The following is a 16,973-nucleotide window of genomic DNA, read 5'->3' as shown; positions in this document are numbered from 1 at the left end:
GGATATTGAAGGAAGTGAATTTTGATTTTAGTTGCAAGGCTTGTTCGAGGTAGAGGATCATGATATCCCCTTTTGCGGTATAGTCACCGCGCACCTGCCCTGCAACTAACAAGGAGTCGACGTGTGCTTCCAGATGTTGTACGCCGAGCTTAACTGCTAGACGTACCCCTGCCAATAGAGCCTCATACACTGCCTCGTTATTTATGCTTTTGAAATCAAGGCGGATTGCGTAGGTAAGCTCCTGGCCATCGGGGCTGACGAATCGCAGACCTGCGCCCGCACCTTCTTTGTTGGACGCACCATCGGTAAAAAGTGCCCACATTTCTGAAGAAGGTGGCGGTGGTGCAGGGTTTTGTTCTTGTTCGCATTCTTGGATGCGATTTGCCGGTACCTCGGCGACAAAATCTGCCAGGACCTGGCCTTTGATTGCGGGGCGCGGCTTGTAGTTTAGCGTGAGTGCGCCCAGCTCAATTGCCCATTTTGCTAACCTCCCAGAGATGTCGGGTTTGGAAAGGATCGGGCCGATCCTGTAGTTGGTTAACACCGTTATGACGTGATTTGCGAAGTAGCGTCGCAACCGTCTTGATGCGTGTACTAGTGCTAGTACCAACTTTTCCATTATTGAATATCTTGTTTCTGGGTCGTTGAGCATCTTGCTGATGTAGTAGATGGGTGTTTTAACTCCCTCCCGCTCCACTATCAGTACCGCACCCACCGCATTGTCTACGGCGGATAGATATAACATAAGTGGTTCGTCTTTGCGTGGTGCGGTTAGGGTTGGGAGTTGTATCAAACACTCCTTCATTTCCTGGAAGGCATCTTCAGCCTCTGCAGTCCATTGGAATTGTTCTTTCTTAAGACAGTTCCGCAGGGTCTTGATGAAAGGATAAGATTTAGCTGCATGGTTGGCTAGGAATCTATTTAGTGCGGCTAGTCTGCCGGCTAGTCGTTGCATCTCTTTCATTGTTGAAGGCGATGGCATGCGGTCGATCGCCTGAACTTTTTCCGGGTTCACCTTGAATCCATCTTTGGTTACGATGAATCCAAGGAATTTGCCTTCTTCCATTCCAAACGAGCATTTCCCTGGATTGAGCTTCATATTGACGCTTCGCAGAGTTTGGAATGTTCTTTCTATATCAGTGAGCATGGTATCCTCTTCCATGCTCATGACGACCAGGTCGTCCATGTAGATTTCGACACTTTTGCTGATTTGCCCGCGGAAAGTGTCGTTCATCAGTTTTTGATAGGTTGCGGCCGCGTTGCGCAACCAAAACGACATTTTTGTATAGCAGTAATTTCCGGTAGGAGTGCGGAATGCCGTTTTGTCTTTGTCCTCGGTTGCCATCTGTACCTGGTGGTAGCCTTTGTAACAATTGAGGAAGCACTTCCATCGAAACGGTGCGAGATTATCGACCTTTTCTTCGATTTCCGGAAGTGCGTAACAATCCTTGGGACAGGCTTTGTTGAGGTCTTTGTAATCGACACACATGCGCCAGCCCCCGGATGGTTTTTCTACCATGACCGGGTTGGACAACCAAGTCTGGTACATGACTTCCCGCAGGATGCTTGCGGAGAGCAGTTCTTCGACCTGCTCACGCATCGCCTGGTTTTTTGCGGATCCAAGGTGGCGTTGGCCTTGGATCACCGGTTTGATACCTGGTAAGGTATTCAAGAAATGTTGCGCAATGTCGCGTGGGACCCCGGTCATGTCTGCGGGTGCCCACGCAAAAATATCTTGGTTTCTGAAGAGCAGCTGCTTCAGGTGCGCTTTGGTGTTTGGGGACAAGGCGTGGCCCAACGTGACCTTTTGCTCTGGGTACTTTGCGTTGAGGACCCATTTTTCTGGTTGATTGTTGGGGGTTGGCCTTGCTATCTTGGTCGGGCGCAGTTCGTCCGACGTCATAACTTCGCGGCGTGCATAGATTATCGCGACCCTGTTTCGGTTGGAAAACCGATTGCGGAATGGGTACAGACGTAATCATGTTGAAATCACCTTGCGATTCTCTCCCAAGGAGCACGTCAGATTTGGAAGTATGAGGTAAAACCTTGAAGTTTACCTCTTCTGTTCGTGTGCGCCTTCCGCTGGTGAGGCGCACAGGAAACGTAATTTGGCCAAGGGGAAAGACAGTTTCCCCTGCGAACCCGGCTAACGGGTAATCCACTGCTTGCAACCGATCTTTGTCTTCTTGATCGAATTCGTTGAAGCATTGCTCATATATGATATCAGAAGTACTGCCCGGGTCGATGAATAATCGCTCGGTGCAGTAATGAGCTAGTTGGCCGGTGATGACGACGGCGCGTCTGTCTCGCGGACCGCCTCAGACTTTTGGGAAGACGACTTGCTCGTCTTTCCAGTCATTGTCCGGTCTTCTCGCCGCCTTGCGCGGCCTTCCTTTGCCTACGTTGATCATATGGGTCGAGGCCACATACATGGTCCTCTTCCCTGAGGAGGTGCCCTCACCATGGGGAGTGATGCGTCTGGTGGCTTTTTGCCCACCAGGCAACAAGTGTTGCAGCTTCCCCTCCTTTAGGGCTCGCTCAATCTCCAGCTGGAGACTGATGCAGTTATTTGTTATATGGCCCGAGTCCTTGTGGTACTCACAATAGAGAGTGAGATCCTGGTTTTTTTGGACTTCATTGGTTGGGCCGGTCGCAAAGGTCTGCGCGTCCGTAAGGAAGACTTCGCTCGGCGACTTGGTGATCTCAGTCTAGTTGCGGTCCCGAGATTCTTTCTTTGACGCCCGGTTATCCCGTTGGGCGTTAATTGTTGCCCTTGCGTCAAACTAGTTGGTGCGCGGGAAATAAGGTTTGGAATCGCTGCCGCGATTCCCTGCGTCCCGGTTGCGCTTATTGTTGCGCTTGGGCTCGTAGCGGGAGGTTTGACCTTCCGCACGGGGCTGTGCCTTTGTGAGGTGCGGTTTAAGAGACCACTGAGTCTGGGCGTATGTCTTGACCGCAGTCATGACATCCTCCCATTTCTTCGGCAAGCCGTCTTTGCCGGAGATAGTCATAACCATCTGTTCATCGCTGACGGCATGGATGAAGTGGTTACGTGCCATTTGGTCTGCCACGTCGCCTATCTCCAGGCATTCTTTATTGTAGCGGACGACGAATGCTTCTAGAGATTTGTCATCCCTTCACCAGATCTTCATGACGTCCAGCGTATCACGTACGTGACGTCGCTGCTGGCTGAAATGTGCGAGGAACTTTGCATGTAGTTCCTCAAATGAGGCCAGTGATCCAACTGGCGAAGAATCGAACCAAGCCCTGGCCAGACCCGTGAGGGTCTGCGGGAAAAAATGACACCAGGTGGGTTCGTCCCACCTGCCGTTGCACCCTGCGCCCATGAAAATATTCATGTGATCGTTCGGGTCGGACGAACCGGTGTATTTCCCAATGTTGAATGGGAATTTTGTGGTGGTGACATGGGCGTGTGCGATTCTTGGGGCGAATTTAGAGTTTTCGGCCGCGGCTCTTGGCCTGTAGGGTTGGTTCTCGAGGCGTTTTGCAGCGCGGAGATATGTGTTGCGGGGGTGAGTGGGAGGAGAATAGTTGCGTCCTCCCGGTCTGCTGCTCGTGTCATGAGAATCCCCACAATATGTATGGTCGTCCGGGTCGGTGCGGCCATACCCTTCGTGTTGGGGCAGCGGTCCTAGCCGGCTTTGGATGTCGGAACCGCGGTGGACTGTGGATTGCCGCCTGTTATCGCCTTGGGGGCCCAGGCAGCTTTGTATTGGGCCTCTGGTGCGAGACCCATATGAGGAATCGTCCTCATTTATTGTGCGGGCCTCACAGTAAGAGGATCCGCGGTCTTCACGCCTGCTTCTGGAGGCTGGACGCGAGGGTGCCCTGCCATCGTATTGTAAAATACGACCCGCAGGTGTATGTGGTGCCGGGTAGGTCCGGCTTGTATATGTGCTTCAGCGCAAGCTCGGCTGTATGTTGCGCCCAGCAGGGCCGCCTGCTGGTCATACCAGGTGTGAGGATCCATGTCCGGAGGGATCACAGATGCATACTGTGATAAGTCGTGTCCGAACGTTAGGGATGGCCCCTTTGTGTTGATGTGCCGATGTGGCCAGGGTTTAGGTCTGGGGGAGCGGTCCCCGCATTCCCTAGGTTGGTGGGGTTTAGGTTATCCCCGGTAGTGTTATGTATGCGATCTGACATGATCTTTTGAGAGGGAGAGGGATGGTACAAAAAAGTGCTTAAGAGTAGCGGTGGGCGCCAATGATGAAACAATGGTTAACCGGGCAGGGTTAACACACTGGTCTCGTCAAGAAGGGTTAATCCCTTCCTTTCGAGGATCGCTGGCTGGATCGCCTGCCGGTTGATCTCCTGCACAAGGAAACAAACCGTGACTCGTAACAAAGAGGATGGGGTGGGGGGTGCTCCTTGTTACCACTCTCCGGTGTGAGAATCAGTAGTCTGCTTGGGAAGCAAAGTATGATAGTAGTAGTAGTGAGATAGTTTTGAAGAGATACCTCAAACCTGGTTTGGGGTTGGTATTTATAGCCGAGGAGTGAAGGAGGAGGTGGATGGATAGACTGACGGCATGCTGCACCTTTGCAGGTGTGTCAGGCATGTCGGTTGTGGAGGTGTCGCCACGTCAGTCTGTCGCTTACGTAGACCTGACAGGCGGCTGCCATTGGTGCTACTTGCTCTGTGGTGTCAGTCCCACTTGCTGAGTGTACAGGATGCGGTGCGGGCCGCATCGCTGTTTGCGGTAACTGTAGACGTTCCGGCTCCTCACTCTTTGATCAAGAAATACACGAGATGCGGTGCCAAGCCGCATCGTCGTCCGTGGTGAGTGTTGCTGTTATCCAGCTCCCTTGTATTGATAGAAGTGTTCACTGGATGCGGTGCTAGGCCGCATCGCTGTGGACGCTTCCGTTTTCATACACCAGATGCGGTGCCATGCCGCATCACTATACCGTTCTCATATTCCAGGTAAGTCCTCCTCCATCCTTGGGCATATTGGATTCAACCACTGTGTCGGTGCGTTCCCGCCCGGACACAGGTAGGTTGTTAGCTAGTGGGGGTTTTGATAAGGGTAATGGTCACTCGCGGTCGATGCTGACGCGAGATCTGGGACCATACCCCTTCACATATAATAGAGCAAAAATGAATCGTATGAAGATGAATGGCAAATTAAAAACAAAAAATAATGAAAGATACATAACCAAACCGAAATTCCGAATTGGAGATAATTACCTTTTCTCTCAACACAAATAATCTGACCAACTAAAATGTGCTTTATATATAATTGCATTGGAAGGTAAACTTTATAATTAATGAGGATATTTTATTTTAAGAATATGATACACAAGATATAATCCATTAATCCATTAAATCCATTAAATAAGAAAATAAATGAAAATATTGTCTCCAAAATTAGATAAATGGACCATTCTGAACCATGTAAGTTTGGAAATGATGTACCTAATTATAATTTTAAATTCGACATTTATTAGAATAGGTAAATAAGTGTAACTAATTTTATGTGATTGACCAATTTCCATATTTACATATAAACTAAAATTGTAAAGTAAGAAAGTTTGCAAAATGATGTAGCTAATTGTAATTTTAAATTCGACATTCATTAAAATAATAAAATAATTGTAAGTAATTGTATGTGATTGTGCAATCTCCGTATAAACTATATATTTTAAATTAAGAAAATTTGCCTAAATTTAAACATAAGAATACAAAGTTTTATCTTCTATAATTTGTTTGAAAATAGTTTGTTCTATTTAATATGAAGATGTAACAATTATAAAAAAATAATAGAATATTCGTAAGGTAAGTTGTGCTAATTGATAAACTCCCAAAATTAATTAAAAAAACAGTTGACTTATTTCGGTTAAGTACCCGGGTACTACACGGGTGGCTAAACACCAAGTAAACACATAGAAATACTATACGTTTAAGCGTTAAACTGTTATTTCGAAACCATAATATTTTAATATTGTTGACCAAACGTTTAAGCGTTAAACAATGTAAGAGTCACAATGCCAGTACAATTTTGCACACGTATAGAAAGCCTAATTCTGCTTAATATACTTTAATGCGTAAATACTTCATTATAGGTTTCTTCGAATATAAACAAAAATGATAGAAAGTACGTGAAGTAAGATAAATTGATGATAAACATAAAAACCTCACAATCCATTGAATATCTCTTTATATACAACATTCATTGTTTTATTTGTAGGCCTGCCTTCATTGTTAAGTATTAGTAACTTGATTCCATCTCGTCTTGTAACCCTGGATAAAGCTACGTACAATTGACCATGTGTGAAAACTGGTTGTCTTAAGTACAAACCAACCTTAGATAACGACTGGCTCTGGCTTTTGTTAATCGTCATCGCAAAACATACCGTTATTGGAAATTGCCTCCTTTGAAATGCAAAAGGAATCTTTCTGTCCGAAGGTACCAAATTCATTCTAGGTATGAATGTCCGAGAACCAATATTTCCACTTGAAATTATCTCAGCTTCAATAACACGGCTGTAAAGTTTTGTCACCTTTAACCTTGTACCGTTACACAAACCATTTCGTTAGTCAATATTTCGCAACAACATTACTGGAACACCAACTTTAAGCACTAACCTATGATTTGGTAAACCAGACACTTTAACACCATTCAGCACGTCGGGTGAGTATATTTTTTGCTGATCAACATTGCCATCTTCAGTAGGGCATAGACTGTCAGAACTAAGATACTCTTTTTCTTCACCTGGGAAAAGTGCCAACAATCTGTCGTTAATCTCGTGAACAACTTCATTCTTAGGCGCAAGTATAGCTCTGGTACTAAAGTAATTATGATCATTGTAGTTCTCCAAGATTTACGGATAGACAAAATCAATCAGGCTAGAAATTGGATTAGATATGCTGTCAATTAAAAGCTCAGGTGGTATTTCAATTATTGCTTCTCCATAATTGGAACCGCCAACATTTCCCTCACCAACGTCCAACAACCATTTTGCAAAATTACTGATCTCTTCAACTTCAGATGATGGTCTTCCAACGGTTAACCTCATGTTTCTAGTTAACGTCAACAACTTACACTTCCTCCACAGATAAGACGAACATAATGAGGCATTCACAATTTCTTGTCGTCCACCGTTTGGAACAACAGGTAATATTTTCCTAAAATTGTGAATGCAAAACTTTCGCTGCCGATTGATTAACGAAGAGCTTGCATACGACAGAACAGATTTACAAAATGTTTATGAAGGTCAGGTGAATTTGATTAACGAAGAGCTTGCATACGTTCAGTATATGAAGAAATTATGAACGCAGTTGATGGAGACAATGGAGGAGTATTTTTTGTTTACGGTTATGGCGGGACTGGTAAAACATTTTTATGGAAAACATTGTCTGCTGCAATTAGGTCAAAAGGTGAGATCGTATTAAACGTTGCATCTAGCGGAATTGCATCATTGCTGTTGGATGGAGGAAGAACGGCGCATTCTAGGTTTCATATACCTTTGAATCTTAATGAGGATTCCGTTTGTCACATTAAACCTGACGATGATGTAGCTAAATTACTACAACAGACCAAACTCATTATATGGGATGAAGCTCCTATGGTTCATAAACATGCATTTGAGGCTTTGGATAGAACTATGCATGACATTTTCAATATATCTAATTCATCTAGATCTGATGGTCTTCCAACGGTTAACCTCATGCAAGCTCTTCGTTAATCAATCGGCAGCGAAAGTTATCTAAAGATGAAGTATCCGGGTAAGGCATTGATACAAATCTTCGAAGCGATGAATTATTTCGAGTTAAAAACTTCTCAATTTCGCATAAAACATAGTTCTTTAGTTGCTCACTAGGAATTGATAAACCTGTGAAAAATCAAAACCACATATAAATTTAATGGTAAATTTTTAGTAACTGTAACAAAAACATAATATGAAATTTATAATTTTACCTGAAACACGATGATACTTTGAGAATCTGTACAGAAAATCATCTGTCATATACTTCCATGTGCTTTCCCAGACTACTTCAGGTCTAGATAAAGTGCTTGACAGTAACATGGTGGCGAATAAATTGCGAATATAACCTGCGCTACCTGATATATTTGCTTCTTTGATGGCCTCAATGTACTCCGAGTCGTCATCCAACAAACCAAGCGCATAGCAAGCATCTCTAAAAGTATCGTACACTCGACCATTAACTGTTTTAATATCATCAAACGATGTTGGTCCTTTAACTTTGTTAAGAAGAATTCTTAAATAGTACGCTTCATCGGTAGACGGAGAAACGGAATGAATTATGCCAATTGTTTTTCCTTTTATTCTCGGAACCCATATACGCTTGTCAAGCTTCCACACATAAAAACGTGGAAACTGTACATATGTTAGTGTACGTGCAACAGTATCGTTAGGATCTTGATTTCGTTGCATCCAAGACAAAAACATTGATGAGTTCACAGATGGCTTGTTTAGCACCTGATTAATATCTTCATCAGGACCAAAACAAACTGTTTGTTGTCCAGGAAGATGGAAAGGCAACCTCATAACAGAAGGACTCCTATAATTAACTTCATTTGAAAAAATCCTCCAAGAGGCTTCACAAGCAGATATATACCTACAATCATAATATTCTTTAATTTCATCATTTTCTGCTTCCTCGTTTTCATTATTGCTCGGAACCACAGCAACTGTTGCTCTATCAGGACCTTTATTAATATATTTGAACAAATACTTTATTGACGCCGTTTGGTTGCACCATTCAACATTTATATGCGCCTGATATCTTTTCAAAAGTTTTTTGTTGTAAGGTACAACACTTCTGTTGTCTAACTCAATTCTATTTTTTAAAACGAAGGAACCGTCATCTCTTCTTCTGTATAAGGGAAATCCGTTACAATCCAAGGTTGAGTGATCCTGAAATTTCTTTGGAAAACCTTTCGAACATTTTCTATCAACCATACATGGAGAACTCATTCTAGCGTTACCACATGGACCATCAATCATATGGTCTTTCACAAGCGTATATAGTTCCGGGTCTTGGTTTATATCAGGGATTTCTGCAGAAATAAACTGATCAACATGGTCTACAGTTGGAAGTTTGTAATCATTCTCCATGAATAAGCACATATGCGCATGAGGCAATCCTCGCTTCTGAAACTCAATAGTGTAAACAACTACACAAAAAGGTAAGAAACTGTTACTTATCATTGAGATCGTGTTCAAAAAAGTAAATTTAATAACATATCAGCTGAAGCTTTTCCAAACAAATGACGATCTTTCAAATCTTTACAAATTGCATCCAGCTTTATTTTAAAGATTCGCGATAAAATATCAGGGCTATCCTCCGGATTAAGATTTGTATCCTTAAGAAACCTTTGAACCTCAGGCCACTTGGGATTGCAGGTAATGGTTATAAAAAAGTCAGGATAACCATACCATTTACAAATGGCCATAGCGTCAAGATAGTTTTGCATCATATATCGTGACCCGCCTGTAAATGAAGATGGAAGGAAAATACGTTTTCCAACCTTAGACAAATCTTGTTGGCCGTTATATCTTAGTTTTCGGATATTCTCGTATGTATTAGACCTGAGATCATGTTGCTGTAATCTTATAAAGTTAAGTCGCTCGCTCTCAATCATCGTATAAGCATCAACCAAGAACTGTTGGAATAACCGTCGAGAATTTAGAATCAATGAAAACTGGTTACTACGATCTTGTACACGATACGCAAAAAAACTCTCTCATTGTACAATTCGGACGTTTCTTGTTAGTAACATCAATGACACTCCTATGGGGTATGTCAATTCTGTAACCGTCGTCTCCATATGGGAACAAAATAGGATACTGAAGTGCAAGATAGGAAGGATGCAACTCACTTATTCTTTTTAATGACCCTGTTTGTGTCTCGACAACGATATCTCTATTCTCGAGAGCGTTATCAATATCTCCAACAATAAGAGCAGCAACCTCGGAGGAAGTAGGTAAGTTATAAGTCCGACCATCTTGTTCTCTTTTCCCAATAAGGCGAAGCTTTAAAGTAGTATTAGGATTCTGTTGGAAGCAATCTCTAACCATCCTATAAATTTTCACAAGCACATTGTTGGCATCCAACATTGCTTTGATTTGTTGTATCAGCTTATTATCAGTTTCGTCTGAAGAGTTTGATGAGGAAGCATCGTCTGAAGACCTGTTTCATAAAATTGAAATAGTAAGTAAATATATACTTAAAATAAATGTTATTAAAAAAAAATTAGTTTACGCATGGTACCTAAAAACTGATTGCCTGTTTGCCAACTCATTTTCAGTATCGTATATGTATAACTGACAAAATTTAGGTTTCCCTCCGTTTTCTGGCACAAGACTACCAATAGAATGATAATTTTCACCACTAATTCTGTAGTAAAAAGGAGCATTACCAGTATTAATGGTCTGGTCAACCTTACCACCCACTGACGTAAACGCGAACATAGAATTGTAACGTCGAATGTTCTTCAAAAAGTGCCTGCTTTCATTGTCATTGGATATGGATAGACTTTTATAGTAAGGTGTCGCAGATTTGTAATCAAGTAACACAACTTTGGCATAACCACAACATAACATATGACATATTTTGCCACCCTCTTTTCTTCCGCTTCCTTTCTCTGCATCCCATAACTTTGCATAACAAACTTCACAAGTAATAACTTGATCACCATGATCCAAATAATCTGTTAAAACATACAACATTAGAGTTATATATATATAACATTCATTACAATAATAAGATATACATATTTAAGACTGGGTATTTTTACACTATGTAGCACTACTTATCACCAAACCTAACCTGTAGAAACACTTTATAAGGATCTCGTTCTACGGTTTCCTCTTTGGTCAAGTCGATCATTGGTATAGGAGATGAAATACGTGGTTTGGATACCAACTTACGTTTCCCAGATGATAGCCTTGGCAAATTACAGTTCAATGATGATGTGCGGGTGGTTGATGTGATGCCAGTTGAAATATTAATTCGAAAACCATTTTCTCTGGTTTTCTGATTGCTGGTACTACAACTAATGTTACCTAGTACAATTGACAAAAAGCATACTCAAAAATATCGATGCAAAACAATACAAACATAAAAAAATATATAAACATTAAATTAATAAATTACTTACTTGTTACCATACTTGACGGACTTGGAGTAACATTATTATCCACATCAGGAGTGGATTCAAAATTGTGACAACCAATAACATTGACTATGTTATCGGATGTAACACCTATGGTAGTAGATCTTCTTTTGTCAATAATAGATCTAGGTAATCGCATGCTATCTCTATCCTTGTTTTGTAGAATCAGAGTCACTAATAGAAAATATTAAAGCACCCCAAATAAATTCATTGTCACGTATTTATACAAAAGTTAATTATTTCTAAACGTAATTAAAATAATATATAAAAAATTAAACCAATGTATAGCCTCTAAAATAACATACCATCAGGTGAAACTAGACGATGTTGTGTAACACACGGAGTGGAAGTGGAATTAATATTGGTGGATACAATATTCAAGGATGACGATGTAGTTCCTCCATTTGATCTCTTATTATCCAAGTATAATTTCCTTAATTTCCTTCTATGAGATGCCTCGTCTCGAGTAACAATTGGGAGGACAGCTAACAGAAAATCGTAGACATATTGACAAAAATTATAATCAACAAACAAAAACAAAACAAAATAGTTAGTTGTACATAAAGAAAGGATAATTTTTATTTTGTTATAAAAATATATAGTTAAAATAATACCATTCGTTATGCTTGATAAAGGTCTTCTGCCTCGTCGAACTTTGAAGAGACATAAATAAAAAAATGGAAGAATTGATAAACAATTTGAGCATAATAGTTAGCTAACTAAGTAGGCGTAAAATAATCGAAATAGACAATGAAAGAATTATTGTTATACCGTTAACAATGTCGGTGGATGTGTTTCCATTTCGGTGAACTGCGCATAAATATATATATATATATATATATATATATATATATATATATATATATATATATATATATATATATATATATAATCAAATAGTTGTTAAACTAGTTATCATGTGCCCGCTAATTTTAAAGTTATTGTTTTTTAGGATTGAGCAGGAAAAAAACTGTAAAACTTTAAATAACTTACCATCCTGAGTGTTTTCTTTATCAATGTCATTGTATACGGAATCAATCTTTGGTCGTTCAGGCATTGCTGAGAATTAAAAAAAAAGTGTTACATTAAGGAGTTGGTATGTTGGATCACATGTTAAGTAATATTTAATCAATCAAGATTCATATATAAACTGTAACAAACAGTTATACGGTGGTAATTGTGTACATCGATCAATATTTTATACGGACTCATAAATCATAAAATTTAGGTAAACAGATATAAACAAAAAGCAGTTGCACACCAGTGTATATCAACAATAGAATGAATTCACATTACGAAACAAAAAATAATATGAAAAAAATAATAATTTCTAAAAACAAAATAAAACAAATAAATTATATAAATAAAGTGAGTACTTGGGAACAATAAAAACAGAACCAAAACAAATTATATAACTTCTAACTAAAAGGAGGAATAATAGTCTCTATAAATAATGCTCCATTAACTCCGTTAAATGTATCAACATCTTGTAAATAATGCAACTCTTCGTCTAGTTTAACGGTAACCATATGTCCCCAATCACTCATTAAAATCCATGTGTTGTACTCCATTATATGTGGTTGGTGCCGCCTACTTTGGAAAGAAATTGTTTGAGAATTCTGAAAAGATATAACCTTATGCCATACTTCACCATCGAGTTTGAAGAGTTCAACAATAAGCTCTTCAGGTTAGGAAACAACAAACATGTGAATATTCCAGTTTAATGTGATAAGATGCCCTTGGCTAGGAATAAGATCTTTAGTCAAAGGAAAATTAATAAGTTTGAATGTTTCAGATAAAACATCAAAAGCAACTATAAACTTCTTACCAATTACCCACCAAGATTGTGAAACAATGAAGTATACAGTCTTAGCGTATAGTGTTCCAACAGACCACGCATAAGAACTTGAACCAAAGTTAGTTGTATTGGTGAATTCGACATCTCTCCATATACCAAAACGTAGAGAATAGACACTTGCAAATACATTATTGTATCGACGCTTTATGTGGAGTACTTTAAGGTGGTTAGGTTGATCGTAGTAGATAGCGCCAGTATCATATTCGTGAGCGTATCCATGTATAGGGTAGTCTTCAGATAAAATAGTATATCAATTAGTAGTTGGATTCCAAAGGATAAGTTTTCTAATACAGTAAACTAATAAAAGTCCGTCAAGAGAAGAAAGAAAACGTAATGACAGTGGTGGAGTTTCGAAAGGAAAAGATATACTTTTCGTTGAACCAAATTCAATCTTGCCACTGATTACGTTATCAACATCTATTGACATATCATTCAAAGATATTAGCTTCCGATTTTTAGCTTTATTAAGGCATACACAATGCAAAATGGCAAACTGATTACTTGATAATTCTGCACACCATGCTTTACAAACACATTTGAATTGACAAATTGATTTTGCAGGGAGCCTAGACAAAACTTCCACGACTAAGGTGTCAAAATCAATAGCTTCCATGATGTGAACTACATCGGAAGAAAAAAAATATGAAATATAGAACAATGTTGATTTGTGTATATATCTATATATATAGTACTATAAAGATACATTATAATCACACCAATTAACTTAAGTGAGTGATACTATGCGAAAACAAATATTGTGAAAAAAAAAACATGTTCAAATAAAATGTTAAATCATTAGACTAACAATAGCTTAAAATACAAAGTGAACAAACTAACCGAGTTTAAGGAAAATGAGATTGATCACATCTTTCCAGTTAAATAACTAAATTGTATTGTGGAAATATGAAGATTGTAACTACCTACAAAAATAGACATATCAAACACTAACAACATTGAACCTATTACAAAATAAGTTATTGGTATCATTACAAAACATCTAAATAAACTAAACCATAGTAAAGTAATAAAAGTTTTCATGTTCATCAACCAAACCACCAAAATGTTTCTATTTAAAAGACTAACAAACAACTTACCAAAACATAGGTGTTTTACATAAAATCAATTATCTTCCTTAGATCGAAGTTACATCATTCAACACAATCTTCCTCTGTGAAGTTAAATATGTGAAGTGCAGCATGTGTCCAAACTGCAACTGGTTATCTTCCATGAATTTCCTCCAACCATCAACGACGTAACGTAACGTACCACCGTTTAACTCTGTCTTTGTTTCATAAACTTCAACATCACCATTCATATTTTGCACAGATAAAGGTTGCAAGCTTTCAGACAGGCCTGCTCTATTTACAACCTCAACAGGAAGCCGCTAAGAACGTTGAAAGAAAGCAAAATATAAGTGAATATAAAAAAATAAAAAAAATGATGGTAAATCATGTAAAAACAAATCCTACCAGCCTATATTCTGCTTTACGACTAAAGTTGAAGAATTCAGGATCCATGCCGACAGCGGAAACTTTGTTTGCATTCCTTGTAACCTTCTTTCGATGCTTCACATTTTGAACAGCAGTTAACCGTTTCTTTGCCTTGTTTAAGGAAAATAAATATATAGAGGTAGTTAACAACAAATATAGTATATATATTGTACAATTAAAGTTATCTTGTACAAAGACTATTTATGAAATTGGATAACATAGTGATTTGGCTGACAAACAAATAGTTTACTTGAAGATTTTTACACATAATATATACACTTTGTACGACTTATAAACTATTAAGAACATTGATTCTAAAAGTATTCACTTTTTACTAAACTAATACTGGATTCATTCTACTTGAACATCAATCTCAACAGATTCAAGACGACCACAAAAAAATATAATACGAAAAATTCAATAATTTAAATTTTAAACTTGTTATTCAACAACAATTATCAATTTTCTATCAAACCTTATGAATATAACTAAGCAAAGAATGACAATAAAAACGGATATTAGTAAACATAAAAAAATACATAAAATATTTAATACCTTGACAGTTTGAGCAGATGTTGTAGAACGTTTTCGGCCTTTGCATTGTTTGTTCAAATTATCGACTGTGACGGATTGGTCGACAAAAACTTTACCTTTTCCCTTTCCTTTAACCTGTTGTGAAAGAATAGAGTTAGCACATCAAATATTTTACATCTTATATGTTTTATAAATTTAAAGCTAAAATTATACTGCATCATTTTACATATACAAAATGTACTATATTTTGAGAAAAAAAAGGCTAACATACATCCCAGACTGTCTTTCAATTTGATCTAATAAAGTTGCAGGTTATTTTTCTAATATACTAAAGATATTAAATTAATTGTACAATGTCATCAGTATTTAATTAATATTTGACTGGTAAACCTAGGAAATAAACAATGTAGTTCTTAAACCTCTAATACAACTAATATGAGCATTGAAACTATTTCATGTACCTTACTTAAACAGCAAATTGATTAAACAATGTGTTTGTACAAACAAACAAAAAAAAACAGCCTATAAAAGTAATGATATAGATGCAACAGTAGGTTTAAAATCAGTACTAATGTTCGTATGGGTTAATTGAAGCTTGAATTCATAAACATGAGTTATAATACGCAATTATCATAACTAAATTAATATAAATATATAATAGTGGTTGTAAACTTACATCTTTGCTTGTCTTGAAATGTAAACCATCACCTACTTTCAACGTCTCTTTAACATGAACCTTCTTCGGTGTACTTGACGGGGACTGTTCCTGATGGACTTTGATCAGAAGTGGGCTGGTTATCATCTTCCTCTATGTCCTGCAAACATCATATTTAAAAAAAATTAAAAGAATGATAAAAATGGATACAAAATTTAATACTTAATAGATTCGAACCTTAAAAAGCGCTTTATCATAATCGGCCTTAGAGATCTGAATTACATCATCATCATCATCAGATTCAACCTTCTTGCTCAACCTTATCTCAACCTCGTCTCGATACACGGTTAAGCCAAACATAACATCATTAAGTTTTTTCAAAAACCAGTAAATCATCTTCTTGAACGCCAAGATCGTTGCAAAGTTGGGTCCAACCTTGTGAAAATACATAGTTTGAATTAACCTTACTTGTTGACACTGTCCACGGAGAACCCTTATAATTAATTTCATATGAGCCAGCCACTACATTGTCTCCAAAACATTGTTGAACAAAAGAATCTTCAGTGATCTACATAATATGAAACATAACACATTGAATGTTGGCTATGTACGTTAGATTATAAAAAAGTGAAAAACATGTTAAAGATAAATTGTAATGAAAATGAAATGAGATTACGTACCGTAAAACCCATTCTTAGATGACGATTAATTGTGAAATAAGATTGACGACATACGCCATTAACATAAGATGAAAGATGGAGACCAAAATGGTTCAATGGAAGAAATGTAAGCAGACAATCCTTTTGAAGTTCAAGTTCTGAAACAACTGTTTCCCAGCCGTCCGTCAGTTAAGACCGACATACCTTTTACTCGTTTCAACATTACGACCCATTTTTTCCCACTTGAGTTATATATACGCAGCTTCCTATCGGCCCAATCCTCTCCATAGAATTGAGTAACAAAGGTAATCGGGACATCCTGTATATATAATAATATTAACTATACTTAGTATTATAAGTTTCAAAAATCAAAATACTAAAAAATATTACTAAAAAAACTGAATTATAGGTAACATAAAGAATGCTTACTATACTCAATGATGATGGGTTCAGAAGATACTTTACAAACAAAGTATACATTTTCAAACCTGCAACAACAAATATGCTAAGACAAATGATTTCAAAAAACAAAGAATTTCACATTCTCGTACTTTACCGAACACTATTCTATAAAGTATACACAAAAAACACTACAGACAGACAACTATTTCGA

General features: G+C 38.3%; 1 protein-coding gene across 1 annotated transcript; it reads right to left on the bottom strand.

The window, feature by feature from the left end:
- Nucleotides 1-6,557: 6,557 nt before the first annotated feature.
- Nucleotides 6,558-7,040, bottom strand: LOC110933865. Its single transcript, XM_022177066.1, has 2 exons — nucleotides 6,850-7,040; nucleotides 6,558-6,804 (listed from the first exon to the last, which is right to left on the bottom strand). Exons 1-2 carry the CDS (start codon nucleotides 7,038-7,040, stop codon nucleotides 6,558-6,560), a joined length of 438 nt encoding a protein of 145 aa, XP_022032758.1.
- Between the last annotated feature and the right edge of the window lie 9,933 nt (nucleotides 7,041-16,973).

Source organism: Helianthus annuus, chromosome 4 (assembly GCF_002127325.2).
Source record: "Helianthus annuus cultivar XRQ/B chromosome 4, HanXRQr2.0-SUNRISE, whole genome shotgun sequence".
NCBI lineage: Eukaryota > Viridiplantae > Streptophyta > Magnoliopsida > Asterales > Asteraceae > Helianthus > Helianthus annuus.
The sequence above is the reverse complement of the archived record's forward strand: the minus strand, read 5'-3'. Positions and strand labels throughout refer to the sequence as shown.

Coding starts and splice junctions, on each gene's coding strand:
- LOC110933865 (XM_022177066.1), bottom strand. CDS start 7,040: ATGAGGTTAACCGTTGGAAGACCATCATCTGAAGTTGAAGAGATCAGT. Junction 6,805..6,849: donor CTGATTGATTTTGTCTATCC/GTAAATCTTGGA, acceptor CTTTAGTACCAG/AGCTATACTTGCGCCTAAGA.